The following is a 20663-nucleotide window of genomic DNA, read 5'->3' on the forward strand; positions in this document are numbered from 1 at the left end:
TCCTTGAGCCTTGTTCCTTGTTTGCTCCTCAGGTGTGAACTGACTCAACATGAGTGGCCTCGGGAACAGTTCAACAGACCCGGCAAACCCAGATTCCCAGAAGAGGAAGGGGTCTCCGTGTAACACCCTAGCCCAGAGGTGAGTAAGGACTTTGCAGATTTGTTCCGTCCAGGGGTGGGGAGCGTCCTCTGTCGTTCTAACACTCTCATTCCTCACAAGCAGATGGGAGCAGATTTCATCAACTCAAATAGTTCACACTTCCCACCAGGGCTCGGGTGTTTGAGAGTAGCTACTGTGCAAGATGGAGCTCAACTTCCCATCTGCTCCTCTTCACTCCTTGGGAGCAACTGTTAGCTTGTTGCTGAATCTGTTTTAAGTTGCTGATTAATTCAGGCTTTTTGTTCAGTCCACGTGCTGCAGTTGTTTGGATTGCAAAACGAGAGAGAATCCTAAATCCCACTGGGAATTAAAAACTTGGAGGAGCAATATTGACCACCCGCCAGACTAAGTAGTATAATGTTCTCTTTTTCATCCAGAGATGGCAGTCTTTCTTCCGCCATGAACAGGTAAAGGAAACCTCCTACTGCTGAGTTCTCACCCAAAGGCCAGGTTTTAACTAAGACTGCCACATTTAGTTAATTCATCCATTAGATTAAACATCAGAATGTAATTATTTGTTCAATTAACTATCCCCTCCCCATTAACTGACCAGCAAATTTTGTTAAATACAAGAAGTTAGTGCCAGCCCCCTGTGGTATCTCAAAAGCAGCCATGCTTCCAAAATTCTCCCCCTCTGAATTTCCCAGCTGAATCCTGGACTTCAGCTTAATAGCTTCCCTTCCAGATTAGCACTGATGTGTCCAGAATCCAGATGCCTCTGGGGTTGGATTTACAGGTTTTGCACAGAGCAAACAGACCCGGTTGTTTTCTTCCTTTACTCCTGTCCTTTCCATTCCCCTGGTTTGTCATTAAGCGCAGAAGCTGGCTGTCACGATTAATGTCTTCCTTCTTCAACTTTGTAAGGGCGTTGCATGCTCATGCAGGCCTCATCTCTTTCTAACTTGGCCACCCCACAGCTGTACTATAAGGTAGAAATGGAGTGGCCTTGCGAATAATAATAATAATAATAATAATAATAATAATTTATACCCCGCCCATCTGGCTGAGTTTCCCCAGCCACTCTGGGCAGCTCCCAATCAAGTGTTAAAAACAATACAGCATTAAATATTAAAAACTTCCCTAAACAGGGCTGCCTTCAGATGTCTTTTAAAGATAGGATAGCTGCTTATTTCCTTCACATCTGAAGGCGGAGCATTCCACAGGGCGGGTGCCACTACCGAGAAGGCCCTTGTAATAGTAGACAGACCCTTGTAAAAGTAATTTATTATTTGTACCCTGCCCATCTGGCTGGGTTTCCCCAGCCACTCTGGGCGGCTTCCAACAAAGATCAAAAATACATTAAAGTATCGCACATTAAAAACATCCCTGAACAGGGCTGCCTTCAGATGTCTTCTAAATGTAGTTGTTCTTCTCTTTGACATCTGATGGGAGGGCGTTCCACAGGGTGGGCGCCACTACCGAGAAGGCCCCCTGCCTGGTTCCCTGTGGCATTGAGCATCTTTCTGGGGCTCCCAGACATGGACATGGTGGTCCTTGCAATTCTTTGAAAATGTGGGTGGCAGGCAGGCATGAACCACGCATGATTCGCTCTGCCTTTGTCACCTCCCGGGAGGAATGTCTTGAACATTTTCACCTCATTTTGGCAGTAGGTTCCCTCCACACGGCAGTTCAGTGTGTATTTGGTGTTACTTGCAGCTGCATGCTTTTCCTAGAGTCCACATGGCATCCTCCTCAACCATTTTTGCCATTGAATCTAGATACAGATAGGTAGCCGTGTTGGTCTGCCATAGTCAAAATAAAAAAATTCCTTCCAGTAGCACCTTAAAGACCAACTAAGTTAGTTCTTGGTATGAGCTTTCGTGTGCATGCACACTTCTTCAGATACACTGAAACAGAAGTTGCCAGATCCTTCTATATAGTGACAAGGTGGGGAGGGGTATTGCTCAGAAGGGTGGTGGGAATGGGAGATTGGCAGATAGCTGAGATGAGTCTGTTGACGACTCTTAACGACTGTAATAGGTCTTGCAGGAAAAGGCAAGGGGTGAGACATAAAACGGACATAAATCTGACATCAAGAATCACAAAACAGAGAAACCAGTAGGAGAACACTTCAATCTCCCAGGACATTCTATACAAGATCTCAAAGTAGCTGTTTTACTACAAAGGAATTTCAGAAATAGACTGGAAAGAGAAGCTGCTGAATTGCAACTCATTACCAAACTTAAAACCATGAAGGGACCTGGTCTCAACAGAGACATTGGATTCTTATCTCATTATACATGACTAAGCCATTTCTCACCTTCTCACCCCTTGCCTTTTCCTGTAAGACCTATTACAGTCGTTAAGAGTCGTCAACAGGCTCATCTCAGCTATCTGCCAATCTCCCATTCCCACCACCCTTCTGAGTAATACCCCTCCCCACCCTCTCACTATATAGAAGGGTCTGGCAACTTCTGTTTCAGTGTATCTGAAGAAGTGTGCATGCACACGAAAGCTCATACCAAGAACTAACTTAGTTGGTCTTTAAGGTGCTACTGGAAGGAATTTTTTTATATTGAATCTAGATTTTCTGGTTCACAGATAATCTGAAAAAGGGTGGGGATCCAACATGAAATCACACAATTAAGTGTATTGTGAATCTTTTTTGTGGACAGTTCTTTACATGGCTGGGGTAACCCAGCCAGATGGGCAGGCTATAGATAATAAAATTACTATTAATTAATTATTATTTGTAGCACATAGCTGCTTTGTGCAAAACTGGTCATGTTCAAAGCAAGCCTATGTCATATGTACTTTCTGAAACAATGTGCGAACCAATGCCCTGCTATCCTTCAAAAGTCTCTGAATTCACACTTCTCTGAATTTTGCAAGGAAGTGCTGTACAGAAATGCAAATACTAGTGCAAAGTGTGCCTATAAATGCATATATTTGTAAAAATAATGTATATAAAAATCATTCTTTTAGGGAAAACAACTTCACCGAAATATATATATTAGGCAACATTACATACGAAAAAGTGTATTTCAGATAAATTTGCTTTGAAATGCTGCTGAATTTTCATGAAGTCTTGGGGGGGAATTGAAAATTGAAAAAAATATTGAAAACTGATGTGAAAAACTAGAAGAAAGAGAAGCAGAGAAACTAAAATTAACATATTCTCTGGGAAAGCTGTCAGGGAGGGCCTGCTGCAGAGGCATAAAATAGAGTGAAATCTGAAAATTCAGATCCTCCCTTTTCCAGTAGAGGAGTTCAGTTTTTTTAGCTCCCTCACCAGTCCATGTAGGCATCCCTAACATTAGCATAATGGAATGGAAGAACTCTGTTCATCCTTCGTTAGAAAATGTCTTTTTCTCTTTCTCTTTCTCTTTCTCTTTCTCTTTCTCTCAGTCTCTCCTTCTCTTTTAAGATGGTTCCTGCTGTTTCATTTGCTTGCATCAACTAAAATAGACTACTTTATTTTTCATTTAACTATTATTTTATTCACTTGCACGCCCATGCCAATTTAACTGATTGATTAAGCAATTCATCAATTAGCTTGTATGATTAATCGACTTGAGATATTTTTTCATTGGCTGTCAGCCCTCGTTCTAGCTTTGGGTCTGCTAATTTGCCGTTTTCTTTTGCATTAACCTCTAGAGAGTTTTAACTGTTGCAGGGGATGGTACTTTGGTATGGTAGGAAGACTTTCTCTTTGAAATCATATCCTTATGATGCTTTTCTCTAGGGGAAATTGCCCTTATTCTTCTCTTTCCTACAGCTTACATGTTGCCATAGCAACAGGGGCATTGAGTTACGTTCTTTAATCTTTAAATAAATTCATGCACAAGTTACTTTACTGATCCCCCCTCTTAATTTGACCTCAACTAAAATGCTCATGCTACTATTTACTTAATATTTCAATCATCAGAGCAAACCCATTATCGAGCAGATCTTCCAGATGTTCCAGTACCCCTTCCTTAACATGACAGGAGTGTGTCAGCAGTAAATCATACTGTGCAAGTTGGTATTAACTCCTTATTAGCAAAAATGCAATTTGCACCAGAGTGTCAGGCGTAATGAGCACAGCAACTCACCTCTGGTAGGTCTTGCCCCATGGATCATGTGTCCCACCTCCCCATAGCTGCCTAAGTTCTGTTCTCTCCAGGGTTTTTTCTAAGCAATCTGAGACTGTGCCTAAGGTAAAGGTAAAGGGACCCCTGACCATTAGGTCCAGTCGTGGCCGACTCTGGGGTTGCGGCGCTCATCTCGCTTTATTGGCCAAGGGAGCTTCCAGGTCATGTGGCCAGCATGACTAAGCCACTTCTGGCGAACCAGAGCAGCGCACGGAAACACTGTTTACCTTCCCGCCAGAGTGGTACCTATTTATCTAATTGCACTTTGAGGTGCTTTCGAACTGCTAGGTTGGCAGGATCTGGGACCGAGCAACGGGAGCTAACCCCGTCGCGGAGATTCGAACCGTCGACCTTCTGATCCACAAGTCCTAGGCTCTGTGGTTTAACACGCAGCACCACCCGCGTCCCTTTGAGACTGCGCCTAAGTGCCACCAATCTCTCCTCCATGTTTGGACTACTGCAATGCGCTCTCCATGGGGCTACCTTTGAAGGTGACCTGGAAACTACAACTAATCCAGAATGCGGAAGCCAGACTGGTGACTGGGAATGGCTGCCAAGACCATATAACACCGGTCTTGAAATATCTTCATTGTCTCCCAGTACGTTTCTGAGCACAGTTCAAAGTGTTGGTGCTGACCTTTAGAGCCCTAAATGGCCTTGGCCTAGAATACCTGAAGGAACATCTCCACCCCCTTCCTCTTCGTTCAACCAGTCCATGAGAGGCAGTCACAGTAGCCCTTATCTAACAAAATCATTGGGGGGGGGGGAGGTTTCCTGCAAAAGATAGCTTCGCTCCTGCTCAAGCTTTTTAAAAAATGTCAATAGGTCTAGATACAGCTTCTAACGCTTCAGTATACAGTGGTACCTCGGGTTACATACGCTTCAGGTTACATACGCTTCGGGTTACAGACGCCGCTAACCCAGAAATAGTACCTCAGGTTAAGAACTTTGCTTCAGGATGAGAACAGAAATTGCAGCGCAGCGGCAGCGGGAGGCCCCATGAGCTAAAGTGGTGCTTCAGGTTAAGAACAGTTTCAGGTTAAGAACGGACCTCTGGAACGAATTAAGTACTTAACCTGAGGTACCACTGTAATCTCCAAAGAACAACATGGAGAAGATGGAAATGGTTATTGAAATGGCAGGACTGAGTGGGAGCTGGGAGGGTAACTTGATAGCTGCTGGGGCTGCATTTTGCGGAAGGGACGGGGACTTTGTTCCCTGTGTTGATGAAGCCCTGCTAACAGGAGGTGGTGCTGGGTGGGAGGAAGGGAGCGGCAATGAAGATCCTATAGTTGCAGTGCTGTGAAAATGCAGGGCCTCCCCCCCCCCCTCAGCAACAGAATTGCAACCTTGGGGAAAGGCATCCAAATCTCACTCAGCAATGAACCGTGCTATCATTGCATTAAAGAAAAAAGAAAAAAGCCCGCAGAATTGCTCTCAGATGCTCCAAAGTATAAAAACGAGTAATTGCAGCCAAGTAAAGGCCACTCGCTCTTCATCTACATAGTTCTATGGTGTGTTGGAAGCTTCTTAGATTTGCTTATAAAGCGATTGCTTTAGCAGCTTTTGCAAACAGATTGATTGCCCTTCTTTTATTTTATTTTATTTTTTAAAAAACCTCTTCTGCCTTTTAGCTTATTAACTTGCTTTCTTGGCACACTGCCATCACAATTTATTCCTGTTGGCAATTTGCCAGTTTCTTTTTGCCTTTAGTGGCCTCCTTATAGCTTGAGCGGTTGAGTGGCTGTTCTGTGTTCATAGTAGAAGAGAAGTATGAGCCTAAACCTATGAGAGAAAGAGAGAGCCTCGCATATTTCTGTGCAAAAGCAGCCAAAGTGCATTGCAGCTGGAGAGCTAGCATAGGAATAGTAAATGAACTCTTAAGCACAAAAATGCAGGCTGTGATAATATTGAACCTAGTGCAATACAGTGGACACTCGGTTTGCGAACGTGATCCGTGCGGGAGGCATGTTCGCAACCCGCAGCCTTCACAACCCTTAGCACCGCGTCTGCGCACACACGGGTCGCGATTTCGTGCGTATGTGCAAGCGCCAAAACTTGGAAGTTACCCGTTCTGGTACTTCCAGGTTCAGTGCGGTGCGCAACCCGAACACGTGGAACCTAAAATGTCTGTAACCCGAGGTATTACTGTACTTGGTAAGAAAATGCATATCTGTGGATCAAAAATCTCATAAAACTGACAATAATAAGTCTGCATTCTCTTGACTTCTAGTAATGAGCAGGAAAAGCAGTTTTTTGAGAAGACATTATATGCTCCTGCATTCTTTTTGAATCCCCCTTTTCATGCTCATGATTAAGGTGGTCTGAAATGGGCCAGCTGACTAGCCTTACATTGTACACACTGACCATAGGAATCTGCCTTATACCCAGTCAAAGCATTGGTCCATCTAGCTCAGCTAGCAGCAGCTCTTGAGGATTTCAGGTGGAAGAGTCTCTTCCAACCTGACCTGAAGATGCCAGGGACTAAACCTGAGACCTTCTGGGCAGATGCTCCACCACTGAGCTCCAGCCCTTCCCAAAGGCAGCAACTGAATAATTGAATTGCTAACATGTAGATTCTTAGTTGTAGATAGGTAGCCGTGTTGGTCTGCCATAGTCAAAATAAAAAAATAAAAAATTCCTTCCAGTAGCACCTTAAAGACCAACTAAGTTAGTTCTTGGTATGAGCTTTCGTGTGCATGCACACGAAAGCTCATACCAAGAACTAACTTAGTTGGTCTTTAAGGTGCTACTGGAAGGAATTTTTTTATGTAGATTCTTAGCAAGGGACGCGGGTGGCGCTGTGGTCTAAACCACCGAGCCTCTTGGGCTTGCTGATCAGAAGGTCCGTGGTTTGAATCCTCGCGACAGGGTGAGCTCCTGTTGCTCTGTCCCAGCTCCTGCCAACCTAGCAGTTCGAAAGCATGCCAGTGCAAGTAGATAAACAGGTACCACTCCGGTGGGAAGGTAAACGGTGTTTCCGTGCACTGCTCTGGTTCGCCAGAAGCGGCTTAGTCATGCTGGCCACATGACCCGGAAAAACTGTCTGCAGACAAATGCCGGCTCCCTCGGCCTGTAAAGCGAGATGAGTGCCGTAACCCCAGAGTCGTCTGAGACTGGACTTAATTGTCAGGGGCCTTTACCTTTACCTTAGATTCTTAGCAAGTTGCTGTAAGCCCTTTATCATTGCATTTTATTATTAGCTGATGCTGTACATTAGTGACACTGGTCTGGTTTTGTTTTTACTGGCGTTTGAAATGGGTATAATATGGATGGGGTTGGGTCAGATAATCTTGAACTGATTCCTGGACCCTCGCTTACACATCTCATGACTTGTTGTTTGAATGGATTCGATTGCAGTCGGGGTCATATTCACGAAACACCCACAAATATTAAAGAAACTCACGTCCTTAATTTGGGCTGTCCTTAGTGTGAATTTTGGATTATTTTAAAGCATGCATAGGCTTTGATTACTGAGGAGCTTCGTAACTGAGCGTTGCTTTTCTCCAACAGCAATGAGAAACGGCGCAGGGAGCAAGAGAACAAATACTTGGAAGAGCTGGCCGAGCTGCTCTCAGCCAATATCGGAGAGATCGACAGCCTAAGCGTCAAACCTGACAAATGCAAGATTCTGAAGAAAACGGTTGACCAGATTCAGCAGATGAAGAGGCTTGAACAAGGTAAACCGGCAAGGCCCTTTGGTCTTCTCTTGTTTGTCACCGGTGTGTTTGAAGGTGGCAAGTGGTTCCTAAACTTTTTCAAGCCACACACTCCTTGGTTCAGTAAACGCATGCACAGTGCCCCGTGGCCAATAAAAAGCACTATTCACAATAACGGTTTGCACAGCCATTGAGGAAGATAATAACACAATATAATTGAAAACAATTAATTGCACATATATTCAAAATCCAGTTAAAACTATTTTTAATTATTTCAACAAAATGGATGGACTTAATCCAATGATCCCAGCTTTTCAAAGTCTAATAGTCATTTACACCTCCAGCACCCCCCCCCCCGCCTCTTGGTGGGTTAATCCACCCACTTTGAGAACCACTGTTTTAAGGCAAGACTTTCACAAGGTGTGGCCTAGATCCTCCTTGCAGCAGCTGAGTAATAAAAGTATATGATTAAAAAACATCCTTCTGCCACGGCTGAGTCCCCTTTCTAAACACCTTCCCCACAACAAAGATATGATAGCCATCTTCAAATATCTCAAGGGCTTTCACATGGAAGATGGAACAAGCTTGTATTCTCCTGCTCTGGGGGGGCAGGACTCGAACCCAGGGCTTCAAGTTACAAAAAAGGAGATTCCGGCTAAACATCAGGAAGAACTTTCTGACAGTAAGGGCTGTTGGATAGTGGAGCGGACTCCCTTGGGAAGTGGTGTTTTCTCCTTCCTTGGAGGTTTTTAAGCAGAGGTTGGATGGCTGTCTGTCAGGGATGCTTTAGTTGAGATTTTTGCATTGCAGGGGGTTGGACTAGATGGCCCTTGGAGTCCCTTCCGACTCTCCAGTTCTGTGATTCTTTGAAGGAGGCATTTGCCAGGGAGAGTCAGTGGCACAGAAACGGTTCAGCACAACACATGCTCACACAAACACACACCCTCTTAACTCATTCATTCTCCCTTACAGTTGCCTCCCCTGCTGTCACTCGCAATCTCTGCAAATAGGGGTTTTCAGACTGGCCTCAACTAGAGATGAGGCATTTAGGATGGAATTACCGTGTTTTTTGCTCTATAAGACGCACCCAACCATAAGACACACCTAATTTTTAGAGGAGGAAAACAAGAAATGCCAGCAAGAGCCACAGACACACTCGCTTGGCGTGGCTCTTTAAAGATACAGCGGTTCTTGCTGGCTTTTCCGGGAGGTGGGAGAAGGGACTGACGGGCTGCCCTCCATCCCTTCTCCCACCTCCCTGAAAAGCCAGAGCAAGCTGCGCAGCCCTTATGGAGCCCCTTCCGTCCCTCATCCTGCTTCACTGGGAAGCCAGCAGACCAAGAAGAAGAAGAGTTTGGATTTGATATCCCGCTTTATCACTACCCAAAGGAGTCTCAAAGCAGCTAACATTCTCCTTTCCCTTCCTCCCCCACAACAAACACTCTGTGAGGTGAGTGAGGCTGAGAGACTTCAAAGAAGTGTGACTAGCCCAAGGTCACCCAGCAGCTGCATGTGGAGGAGCCGGGAATCGATCCCGGTTCCCCAGATTATGAGTCCACCTCTCTTAACCACTACACCACACTGGCTCTCAAGAGGCGCTGCACAGCAATCCCTCTTGCTGTTCTGGCTTCTGGGATAGCTGTGCATCCTGCATTCGCTCCATAAGACGCACACACATTTCCCCTTACTTTTTAGGAGGGAAAAAAGTGTGTCTTATGGAGCGAAAAATACGGTAATTGTGTCGTGCAAAGGAGAGAGTTCCTTCAGCACAAGCATTTCTGTTTGTCTGGTGGAGCCATCTCTTATCCCTGTGCCCCGTTCCGGGAGTTCTCCTAATCACCCAGAGCAAATTTGGGGAATGTGTATGGGGATACACAGAGACAGGGAGCAGCATAAGACCCTTTTGCGCTTTGCTTAGCTTGAGGGAGGCGAGGGTGCTGCATTTTGGTCAGCAAATTTGCAGTCGCTTCGCACATTGCATGTTTAAGTGGCAACTTAAGTGTAGGTTTAAAGTGTAGTGTGTGGATCCTGCAGTCGTGCTCATTGCCGGCAGCCACCCCTTGAGTCTATTGACAGAGGCAAATGAAGGTGTATTGCATGAAATGGGCTTCTGGCTTTGCAAGGACTGCAGAGGTCAAGTCTCAGAACCATCTTTGCTCTCCTTGATAGAATTTGTAACTAAATAATATTGACTTGTAGATTGTTAGGGAGATCTCCACCATCAAACCACGACTGAAGTGTTATTGTGAACAGCCCCTTCCTTGCTTTTATTTCATTTCAGCTTCATCCAAATACGGCTTAGTTAGTAAAAAGAGGCTGTCTACAGGGTGGATTGATTTAAATTAAGGCAATTTAAACCACTGATTTAAATTGCTCAGAAAAAAGACCAATTTAAATAATTTGGTTTAAATAACATTGCTCGTTTTTTTTAATTCATGCATTTCCTGAACAAGAGTGCATCCTAATCATCAACAGGTTTATTTTGTTAAATATATATATATTGGTAATGAGAGCTTGTACTAATGGGTTTCCATAACAATCAAAAGTGGTTAGTTTGCAACTAAATGAAGTCTTCATACTACCTAGGCTGGGAGCAGCATCCAAATCGTCTGGCCATGCGGTCCTCAGACCTTTTGCGTTTGACCATTGTCTGCTTAGAGACTGGAGTGGCAACTGGGAAATTAATAGATTTCCACTTAGCTGTAAGAAAACTTAAGTAAGACCACTCGCTTAAAGACAGCGGCCATGATCCACAGCAGAATTTGGAGTGCTCGGTTGTGAGCAATTTCCCTTTCACTTCCTGGAATCACTTGCCCATGTCTTCCACATGAGAAACCCTTTGTCCTCTAAGGAGCTCATATGGTTCTCTCCGTCCCCATTTAAGCCTTGCAATAACCCTGTGAAGTGGGTTTGACTGAGAGACAGTGATGGGCCCAATATCACTCAGTGAGCTTTATGACTCAGTGGGGCTTTGAACCCTGGTTTCCCTGGTCTTAGCCCAACAGACTAACCACTCCCCAATACTGGTTTTTCAGTATGGAAAGTACATTTTCTCACTGCTTGGCGTGGTGGATAAAATATTCATAATTTGTAACAATAATAAATACAATACATGACCCTTTAATTTATAACACTTGTCCTAGAAGTCAAATACCCCCCTTTTCCAAAGAAGAAAACAAGAATAACAACTTAGTTTTTGTACCCCATCCATCTAAATGGGTTGCCGCAGCCACTCTGGGCAGTTTCCAACATAATATACAAACAACATCACACATTAAAAGTGGGCTTTCATACCTCATGTTACGTCTGCTTCATGTTACATTCTTTCAGGTTACATCCCGCGACAACCCAGAAGTACCAGAAAGGGTTACTTCCGGGTTTTGTTGCTCGCGCATGCGCAGAAGCGCAAAATGATGTCACACACATGCGCAGAAGCGGCGAACCGCAACCCACACGTGCGCAGACGCACCGCTGCGGGTTGCGTTCTTTTCATGTTGCGAACGGGCCTCCGGAACGGATCCCGTTCGCAACCAGAGGTACCACTGTACCTTTTTTTTTTTTCTAATGACATTGTAACTGACATTTAAAAGTAAATCTCTGGTTTTAAATCTTTTGGAATCCAGGTGTTTGTTTTGTTTGTTTAATAAAAATATTAATTGTAAAAAGAGCCTGGATGCATGGGAAAGCGCCCTGAGAATCCATCCACTGAGGTCGTGTTGCTCAGCCTCATTCTGCATTGTCCAGCTTCTGTTTTTGGGTGGGTGGGGGCAAGAGGCAGTGGGAGAGAAGCCCTTTCACAGAGTCAGTGGCTGTGGAAATATCCAGGTGGAAATAATGCATATTTCCAAAAAGAGAGAGCGAGAGAAAAGTTCCAAGAGTTTCTGTGCTCTTTCAGTGGCCCTGGCGAGAGGGCGGTGCCTCTCTCCTTCCCTGCCCTCCCACTGTGGCTGAATCGCGAAGGGTTGGGAGCATGAGAAATGGGGCTCTGCCAGCAGCTCAAGGCCTGCCCTCCAGCAGTCCCTCCTTAGCTTGGAAGAAGGCGCTCCATATTTCTCCTCGAATGAAACGCTCGCCTTGTGGCACCAGCAGCTCTTTTCAAAAGACAAAGCGCTGGGCGTGGAACTTGTCAGCTTGCCTGGGAGCGAAGGCTGTGCTCAGCGTCCCAAGATGCAAGGGGGTGGGGGAGAGGGCCTCAGGCTTTTGCAAAGGAGATTTGCCGTGTCCCATAATATGCATGTTCCGATCATAATGTTTTCATGGCCTTACTCCTGTCATTTGTGCTCCTTGGAGGTAAAATACCGCGCTTGCAGGAGGCCTTGGCAACTGATGATGCGCTCCTGGCCGTGCCTGCCCCGTTGTTGCTGCTGCTTCTGTTTAATTAGATGCTCGCACTTCTCGGGATTATTGTCAAAAGTAAAATGGATGGTTTCCACATTAGGAACCATGTTATTCCTGTCCCAAGTTAAATATAAATGTGTTGGGGACAGAGAGGTGTTGTTGGTACTTGCGAAAGTGTCTTGAGATTCTAGTCATCTGTATTCCTCACTTTCTTCCAGTGTAGAGAGTTGGCTTAATTTTTTTTTTAAAAAAAATAACCAACAACTGTGTGTGTCAAATTTTGTATGTTGGTATTTATGCACAATGTTTTGAATCTAATTTTGAAACAGGCCCTAGCTCAAGTGTAGCACACGTAGTTGGTGGGCAGAAGATGTTGAGTTTGTCTCTGACATGTCTAGTTGCAGGCTTGTTAAAGGATAACATGACTGGTAAAGGTACAGTCAGGCTGCGTGTTTTCAGGTTGTGCACTGTGCCGAACCCGGAAGTACTGGAACAGGTTACTTCCGGGTTTCGGCGCTCGCGCATGCACAGAAGCACTAAATCGCACTTTGCGCATGCGCAGAAGTGCCGAATCATGACCTCCGCGTGCGCAGGGTTGCGAACGCTGCGGGTTGCAAACATACCTTCCGCACGGATCACGTTCGCAACCCTAGCATCCACTGTACAGTGGTGCCTCGCAAGACGAAAAGAATACGTTCTGTGATTCTCTTCGTCTAGCAGTTTTTTCGTCTTGCGAAGCAACCCCATTGGCGGATTAGCGCTATTAGTGGCTTTTAGCGGCTTTTAGCAGCTTATCAGCTGATCGGATCAGCTGATAAGCGGCTTAGCGGCTTAGAAAAAGGGGGGAGGGGAAAAAACCAGCAGGAACTCGCAAGACATTGTCGTCTTGTGAAGCAAGACCATAGGAGATTCGCTTTGCGAAGCACCTCCAAAACAGAAAACTCTTTCGTCTAGCGAGTTTTCCATCTTGCGAGGCATTCGTATTGCGGGGCACCACTGTATCTGTATAACACTTGAGATCTGTTCTCTGAACAGTAGGTGGTTGTAACCCAGATGGACCAATGGTCTGGTTCTCTAGTGGGCAACCGTATATCATTGGGTAAAAATGGTAATCTGATGTTAATGATATCAACCTCTGATGCTGTGAGGATATGAAAGCTTACAAGTTTCACATCAGTTTGCCTTCCCCTGGTGCCCTCCTTCTGTTTGGGACTACAACTCCCATCAGCCACAGCGAGCATGGACATACTGGTGGGAGTTGTAGTCCAAAATACTGGAAGGGCAGCAGCCTGGGGAAGGCTGTGTTGGACAAATAGAAATTTACTGAGCGTTTACAGTTTCTTTCAATAATTTATTTCATATTGCACTAAGGAATCTTATAGAGTATCGAAGTGAAGTTGTCTCTGCCCTTGTAGCTTTCAGGTGTGCTTTCTCAGAAGACTAACAGTGGTTGCTTAATGGGGCATTCTAGATATAACTGAAACAATCTCTTTTATCATTGCATTATTTTCCACAGCTTTTTAGACGGGAACTATCCCAAAGTTTCGGACAAGGAACTACATTTGATCCAGTTCCCTCTGCTCAAATTTTGATTTTGGCTCTGACAACTGAAAAATACTCCCATACATGCTAAATGATTCCTAGAGAGAAATTTTCCCTGTGCCTTTTTGTGGGTGTCAGAAGCGCCAGCCTTCCTGGAAAAACACATAATTTGGGCTGTATATGCAGGAAACACACCCATGGTACCTATGGGACCGCCTCTCCTGGTATGCCCAACGGAGGACCTTAAGCTCCACAAATGACAACACTTTGGAGGTCCCAAGTCGCAAGGTGGTTAGACTGCTCTCAACTAGGGCCAGGGCCTTTTCAGTACTGGCCCCGACTTGGTGGAATGCTCTGTCACAAAAGACTAGGGCCCTGCGGGACTTGACATCTTTCCGCAGGGCCTGCAAGATGGAGCTGTTCCGCCTGTCCTTTGGTTTGGACTCGGTCTGACCCTTATGTTTCCCTCCCCTTATGGTTTTGATCTATTGGCTACTTTTAAAATGAGGCTGCATTTTTAATTGCATTTTAACCCGTATTTTAAATTGTTTTTTTCCCTTATTATGTTTTTACTGTAATTTTACTGGTGTTAGCCGCCCTGAGCCTGGCTCTGGCCGGGGAGGGCAGGGTATAAATAAATTATTATTATTATTATTATTATTATTATTATTATTATTATTATTATTATCCCTTCCGTTGCTTCCTGTTGCCTCAGGAGTGATTCTGTGGAACCCAGAGGTGAGACAGAATTTAGACAGGGCAGGTAGTTTGGAAACTCCTGTTTGGTATTGAGGGGTGTCACATTTCATGCACATTACAGATGAAACTAGAAGGGAGTTTCTTATCAGGTAAGTGCTTGAGAGTCTCCCGCTTATTGCCTCTTCAGCAGTCATTAGTTTTCTTGGCAGGGCACAGCATGGCTGAACATTAACGAGAGCAAGAGCTACTACACGGAGTGGTTCCTTGAGCTTTGCTCTCCATTACCAGCTGGTCTCATTTCTGCTGACCGTGTTGTTTGTGGGGGTGGGAGGGTTGGAGGAAGGAAATTACACCTTTTCAGTTTCGCTCCATTTAACTCTGGGCTGTTGGGCACGAGACGATGGCAGAGTAGTATCTTAGGCAGGGATTGGGAGGCTGGATGCGGCCCACAACATCTTTAAATCCACCCTGTGGCCTCCGCTCTCCAGCTCTGCCTCTAACAGAGCAGTTAGGTTTGCTTTATTATTTGGGGACACAGGTGGCGCTGTGGGTTAAACCACAGAACCTAGCACTTGCCGATCAGAAGGTCGGCAGTTCGAATCCCTGCGACAGGGTGAGCTCCCGTTGCTCGGTCCCTGCTCCTGCCAGCCTAGCAGTTCAAAAGAACATCAAATTGCAAGTAGATAAATAGGTACCGCTCTAGCGGGAAGGTAAACGGCATTTTCGTGCGCTGCTCTGGTTCGCCAGAAGCGGCTTAGTCATGCTGGCCACATGACCCGGAAGCTGTACGCCGGCTCCCTCGGCCAATAAAGAGAGATGAGCGCCGCAACCCCAGAGTCGGCCACGACTGGACCTAATGGTCAGGGGTCCCTTTACCTTTACCTAGCTATACAGGAAGATCTATCTTAAGCGTGGGAGATGAATGAATTGCGGGGGCAGTGGGAATGGGTGAACGGGATGCATGCATCTGAGTGTGAGACATCAAGAAGGTGTCTGTGGCCTCATTCACCTTTTGGGCTCCAGCCCTGTCCATTGCTGGCATGCCTTTTCCAGCAGGTATTAGCACCAATTTGTGCATTAGATTTCTGTTTTTGCTCATTGATGATCTTCCACCTCTGGATACCCAGGGAAATGTGATGTGCGGATATGGTTCACACTGCAGCCCTTGGAGGTTAAGCAGATTATATACTTGAGAAAAGTACCACTATTAGGTCTGTTTATGGTCCCCCCCCCCCAGCTTTGCTCTCCTAAGCATAAGGCGCAGGAGTCTTTACTAAAAGACTGGGGACAGGTGGGCCTTGTAGAGTTTTGGCTGGGGCGGAGAGACTGTTGGGTGAAAGGGCAAGGAGAGAAGGTGGGGGCTGAGCTCCATGTTCAGGTCCTGGAGGCAAGAAAAAGAGAAGGAGCCTTCAAGCCCTGCTCCCCTCCTTGTGATTTCCAGAGGTGTTTGGCTGGCAGCTGTTGAAAACAGAATGCTGGACTAGGAAAACCCTTGGACGGATTCAGCAAGAAAGTTCCTACTGAGCTCTGGTCCTGATGGGGGCACAGGAGAATCAGAACTCAGTACTCACCTGCTGCCTTCTGCAAGATTAAGGCCTAGAGATGTTTGTTCAAGAGGGGGCAGAAGGACATGGATATTTGGATGTAAGGTAAAGCGGTGGTGATTGTAGGGAGTTAAGAAACATAAAGAGGGATGTGGGTGGCGCTGTGGGTTAAACCACAGAGCCTAGGACTTGCCGATCAGAAGGTTGGCTGTTCGAATCCCCGCGATGGGGTGAGCTCCCATTGCTCGGTCCCAGCTCCTGCCAACCTAGCAGTTCGAAAGCACGTCAAAGTGCAAGTAGATAAATAGGTACCACTCCAGCGGGAAGGTAAACGGCGTTTCCGTGCGCTGCTCTGGTTCGCCAGAAGCGGCTTAGTCATGCTGGCCACATGACCCGGAAGCTGTACGCCGGCTCCCTCGGCCAATAAAGCGAGATGAGTGCCGCAACCCCAGAGTTGGCCAGGACTGGACCTAATGGTCAGGAGTCCCTTTACTTTTACCTTTACCTTAAGAAACATAAAACGGCACGCCATACGAGAGGGACTCACACAAGTTGATGAGAATTCTTTTCCCTACCCCCCAAACCACTGGAAAACCTTGCCTAGCCTTCCTGATACCTGCACGTTTACCTGATTTCCATTGTCCACATTCAGCGAAGAATAGAATCTTGCAGTGTTGTTTGAAAATTGAAACTTAAGGTCTCAGAATCATTCTGTTTGTTGTTCTTGTTGTTTTTCAGTTTGTCATGAATATTCAGAGGCATAAAATGCACAGACCCAGGCAGAATTCAAAGCCTTAGACAAAGCAGTAGAACAGTTTTCATTACAAAGATAGGGTGTGGTGCAGCGAGTTGCCCAGCAGAGTTGCATGTGGGGGGGCAGCAGAAGCCTAATGAGCTGCAATCTTGTTTGCTCAGCTGCAGAAGAGTCAGATGCCACCAGTCACTCTGCAGTGAAACTTAGGGGCTCCTTCTCCCCACTCTGCTTGTGGTTGGAGCCGGGATGCTTCAGGAACCCAACAGGAGTGATGAGTGGTGCAAAGGAAATGCCTTTCAGAGCTCTAGGACACAGGCCAAGTGATGCAGAAGAGATGATGAAGCTGACTTCATTAGAGCTTGTAAATGCTTCCTTCCTGGAGCAGAAAGAGCTATAAACATGTGCAGCTACGTTACCTGTTAATTATTACTATGCTCTGTTTCCTCTGCTTTCCTGGGCTGCTTCCTTATGAAGGTCTACAGTAGGAATTCACCAGGGCAGAAATCCTGGTTCAGACCGTCCCAGTGTCCCGGATTGTTAGGGCAATGTAGAGCTGATCCACTTGCTTGCAGACAGTTTGAAGGGAAAGTCTCTTTGCCCAGGAGTAAATATTACTGTCCTCTGACGAGTGTTCAGACACCATGATTTCCTTTCCCCTCCACACTTCTGCTACCATCTGTTTCAAAGAAAGATTTAGCTCCGCCAAGGCTCTGTGGCTTAGCTGTACGGATCCCTTCCCAGGGTAGAGCATAATCTGAAAAAGAAAAATAATTTTACACAATTTTAGCCGATGTGATTGATCTGTGCTGCGCTTACTTATTGGCGGTACTCTATATACGGTCTGAATTGTAGGCCCTCTGACATTCAAAACCAGAAGCCAGGGCTAACAAGGTTCCTGCCTGCAAATAAGTTCAGGGAATAGCTAAGTAGGAAAAGAGAGACTGGCTGCTGTGGAATTTCTAATGCAGCGAAGGGAGGGATTTTCAAATAAAGAGACCCAAAAAAAAAAAAAAAACCCCCTTCAAATTCCGTAAGCAGAAATTTTTAATGGATGTTTCTCCGGCATCGAGAGCGCTAATTGGAGCTCTCTGCAAACAGCAGAGCTGCGGAGCAGCAGGTGGAAGTTAGCAATGAATGGAAACAATCCCTAGTTCAGTCTCCCCTCGCCAAGTGCTCCCCAGAGGCAGTTCCTCCTGCTGACGGATTTCAAAGCTTGCCCCTCGTGAAGAGGTGAGAGGGCAGCTCTTCCTCTTCCTCCCCAGCCGAGAGCATCTCATTTCTTTCTCTCCCTCGGAATTAGAGGGAGGAGCCCAAGGGAGAACACAGGAGGCCTTCTGAATCCACCCCGCGTGCCTATACATCAGCGGAGGCCTCCGCCACCGCCGCCAGAGCTTTGCATGCTGGGCTGCTGTTTGAAAGTATCAAGCAAATGCTTTTAGAGCGGCTTTCCCGGGGCTGGAGCCCTTCCAAGGCTAGTAATGTACAGTTGGCAGGACACGGAGTTTGCGGCGGTGGCAGCAGCCTGGGGTGCATCTGCCAAGACAGCCATAAAGCAGGCAAAGGAAGGGGCCAGGCAGTTAATTTTTCAGCACTCCGCCATCCCACAAAAGTTGCATGGCGATTCTGAGCCAGTGAGGCTCCGTGAATGCTGCTTTTCAAGCACTCGGCGCCCCAGTTTGCCAGAGAGCAGAAGAAAAGCTCTCTTGATGAAGTCATAATTTTGCTGGGTTGGAGTTTGTTTTGCAAGTGGATGAGGAAGGAGGTTTGAATGTCTGCACCTTGGAGAAAGCAGTGTTGCTTGCTGCCGATCCATCTTGCATAGGACCCCTCTGGTTACGAGAGTCCTTTGCTGCCCAGCATTGAGTTTCCCAAAGCAGCAACCTAAAGCTTTTTCCTGCAATAGCAGTTTACATGCAGCGTCAATCTACCAAATTGTTACGTGTCATCTCTGAGAAGTCTTCCTCTCCCGCCCCCCACCCACAAAGTGTAGCAGGCTGACTCTGTTCCCACCACCGGCCACAAGCTGCAAAGCGATCCCCACCCTCCCAAAAAAGAGGCTTAAGATGGAGAGAATTGTGATGAATTGCGACCCATGTCATTAGTGTATGTTGGGTGCCATTCGAATTCTCTTCCTCAAGCACCTGAAATGTTTAGAGCAGTCCTAGTAATGCTCCCTTCCAAAGCTGTTTTTTGACCCATATCTGCCCGGCTTGCGTCAACAAGGCACACCTCTCCTGCAACACTTGCTGCTGCTTCTCCTCTCTGCCTGTGGATCGTGGGCTGGGACAGACCCAGAGGTGATCTTGCTCGGCCTCCAGCCCTTTGGCAGCATCTGCCTGTTATCTCCCATATGGATTAATTTACATCCCCTTAATTAAAGCAGGCCACGGCTTGATTTAATTAAATTTTCCAGGACTATTGACAAACTTTAAATCAATCAAATAAAATCAGGCCGAAAGAATGCACACTGAAACTGGACACCCTTAAAAGCTTAAACCATGGCCACTGGAAGCCAGCAATGTTGCTCTGCTAATAAAATAGGAGCAACATAGAAAGGCTGCCTTATAACAGTTTTGGCATTGGTCCATCTTGCGCAGTATTGTCTACTTTGACTGGCAACGGCTTTCCAGGATTTCAGACAGAAGTAACTCTCTGCATTTACCTGGAGATGACAGGGATTGAACCCGTGGCCTTTTGCATGAAAAGCCTGTGCAGCAGCCCTTCAAATGTGAGTTGCCTGGTGGGTCAGGCACCTCTCCTCGTGGAGCACCCCATGTCCCACAGAGTCCAGGTGCATGCGTTCCACCACCACCCCTTTAAAAAATAAATCCACCCTGAACTTTTAAAGCAGGATTTGAATACATCAGATTTTTCTTTTGGAAGGAATCAAACTTGGACACCCAAGTTAAATCTGAAAATTACTTTTCGCAGTTGTGGATTTGCATGTGTTTGTTCAGCAGTGTTAATCCCTTTTAAATTCCCTGCTGGAACACAACTGCTTTTGTTAAAGTTTTTGATTTCACACCTGGTTCTTTCTTCCAAAACATTACTTAAAAAGAGAGAGAGAGAGAGAGAGCTCTGTAGAAGAGCTTTGCGGCAGAGTAGACTGGGGACTGGGAGTGGCTGCCGAGACCACATAACACTGGTCCTGAAAGATCTTCATTGGCTCCCAGTACATTTCCGAGCAAATTCAAAGTGTTGGTGCTGACCTTTAAAGCCCTAAATGGCCTTGGTCCTGTATACCTGAAGGAGCGTCTCCACCCACATTATTCTGCCTGGACACTGAGGTCCAGCGCCGAGGGCCTTCTGGTGGTTCCCTCACTGCGAGAAGCCAAGTTACAGGGAACCAGGCAGAGGGCCTTCTCGGTGGTGGCGCCCGCCCTGTGGAACGCCCTCCCATCAGATGTCAAGGCAATAAACAACTATTTTACTTTTAAAAGACAACTGAAAGCGGCCCTTTTTAGGGAAGTTTTTAATGGCTGACACTGTATTGTTTTTAATATTCAGTTGGAAGCCACTCAGAGTGACTGGGGAAGCCCAGCCAGATGGGTAGGGTATAAATAATAAATTATTATTATTATTATTTGCTCAGGAATGAACCGAGTCTGGGTGTTTCGGGTGACTATTGTCTGTTTCTGCGTTCTGCACAGCATCAAGTCCCCTGATTTAGACCCCTGCATTTTCCTCCTGCAGCGATGAGGCCATGGGATGATAGGTTTGGAGAGGTACAGCCGGGATGTTGTGCACAAGAGCTAGTTTGCAGTGTCTGGCTGGCTTTTGGGGGAGATAATCTGCTGAATTAACAGCCCTGATGCCGCAAGGCAATCCATATGTTCTTGAATCTTATAAGACCTTTACTGCTTTTGTTACTCTCGTGCTAAGAATCATAGTTGAC

General features: G+C 46.1%; 1 protein-coding gene across 5 annotated transcripts in view; it reads left to right on the forward strand.

The window, feature by feature from the left end:
- Positions 1-20663, forward strand: part of NCOA1 (nuclear receptor coactivator 1) — a 302949-nt gene that overhangs the window by 201275 nt on the left and 81011 nt on the right. For all 5 annotated transcript variants that reach the window (XR_014218165.1, XM_082217275.1, XM_082217278.1 and 2 more), the window contains 2 exons: positions 33-138; positions 7746-7912. Coding sequence is in view for 4 of the 5 variants with exons in the window: in XM_082217275.1 (XP_082073401.1) it covers positions 50-138; positions 7746-7912 (256 nt within the window). In the remaining variant the exon portion in view is untranslated. The remainder of the gene's footprint in view (positions 1-32; positions 139-7745; positions 7913-20663) is intronic.

This window comes from Podarcis vaucheri, assembly GCF_965113315.1.
Source record: "Podarcis vaucheri genome assembly, chromosome: 3".
NCBI classification, from domain to species: Eukaryota; Metazoa; Chordata; class Lepidosauria; order Squamata; family Lacertidae; genus Podarcis; species Podarcis vaucheri.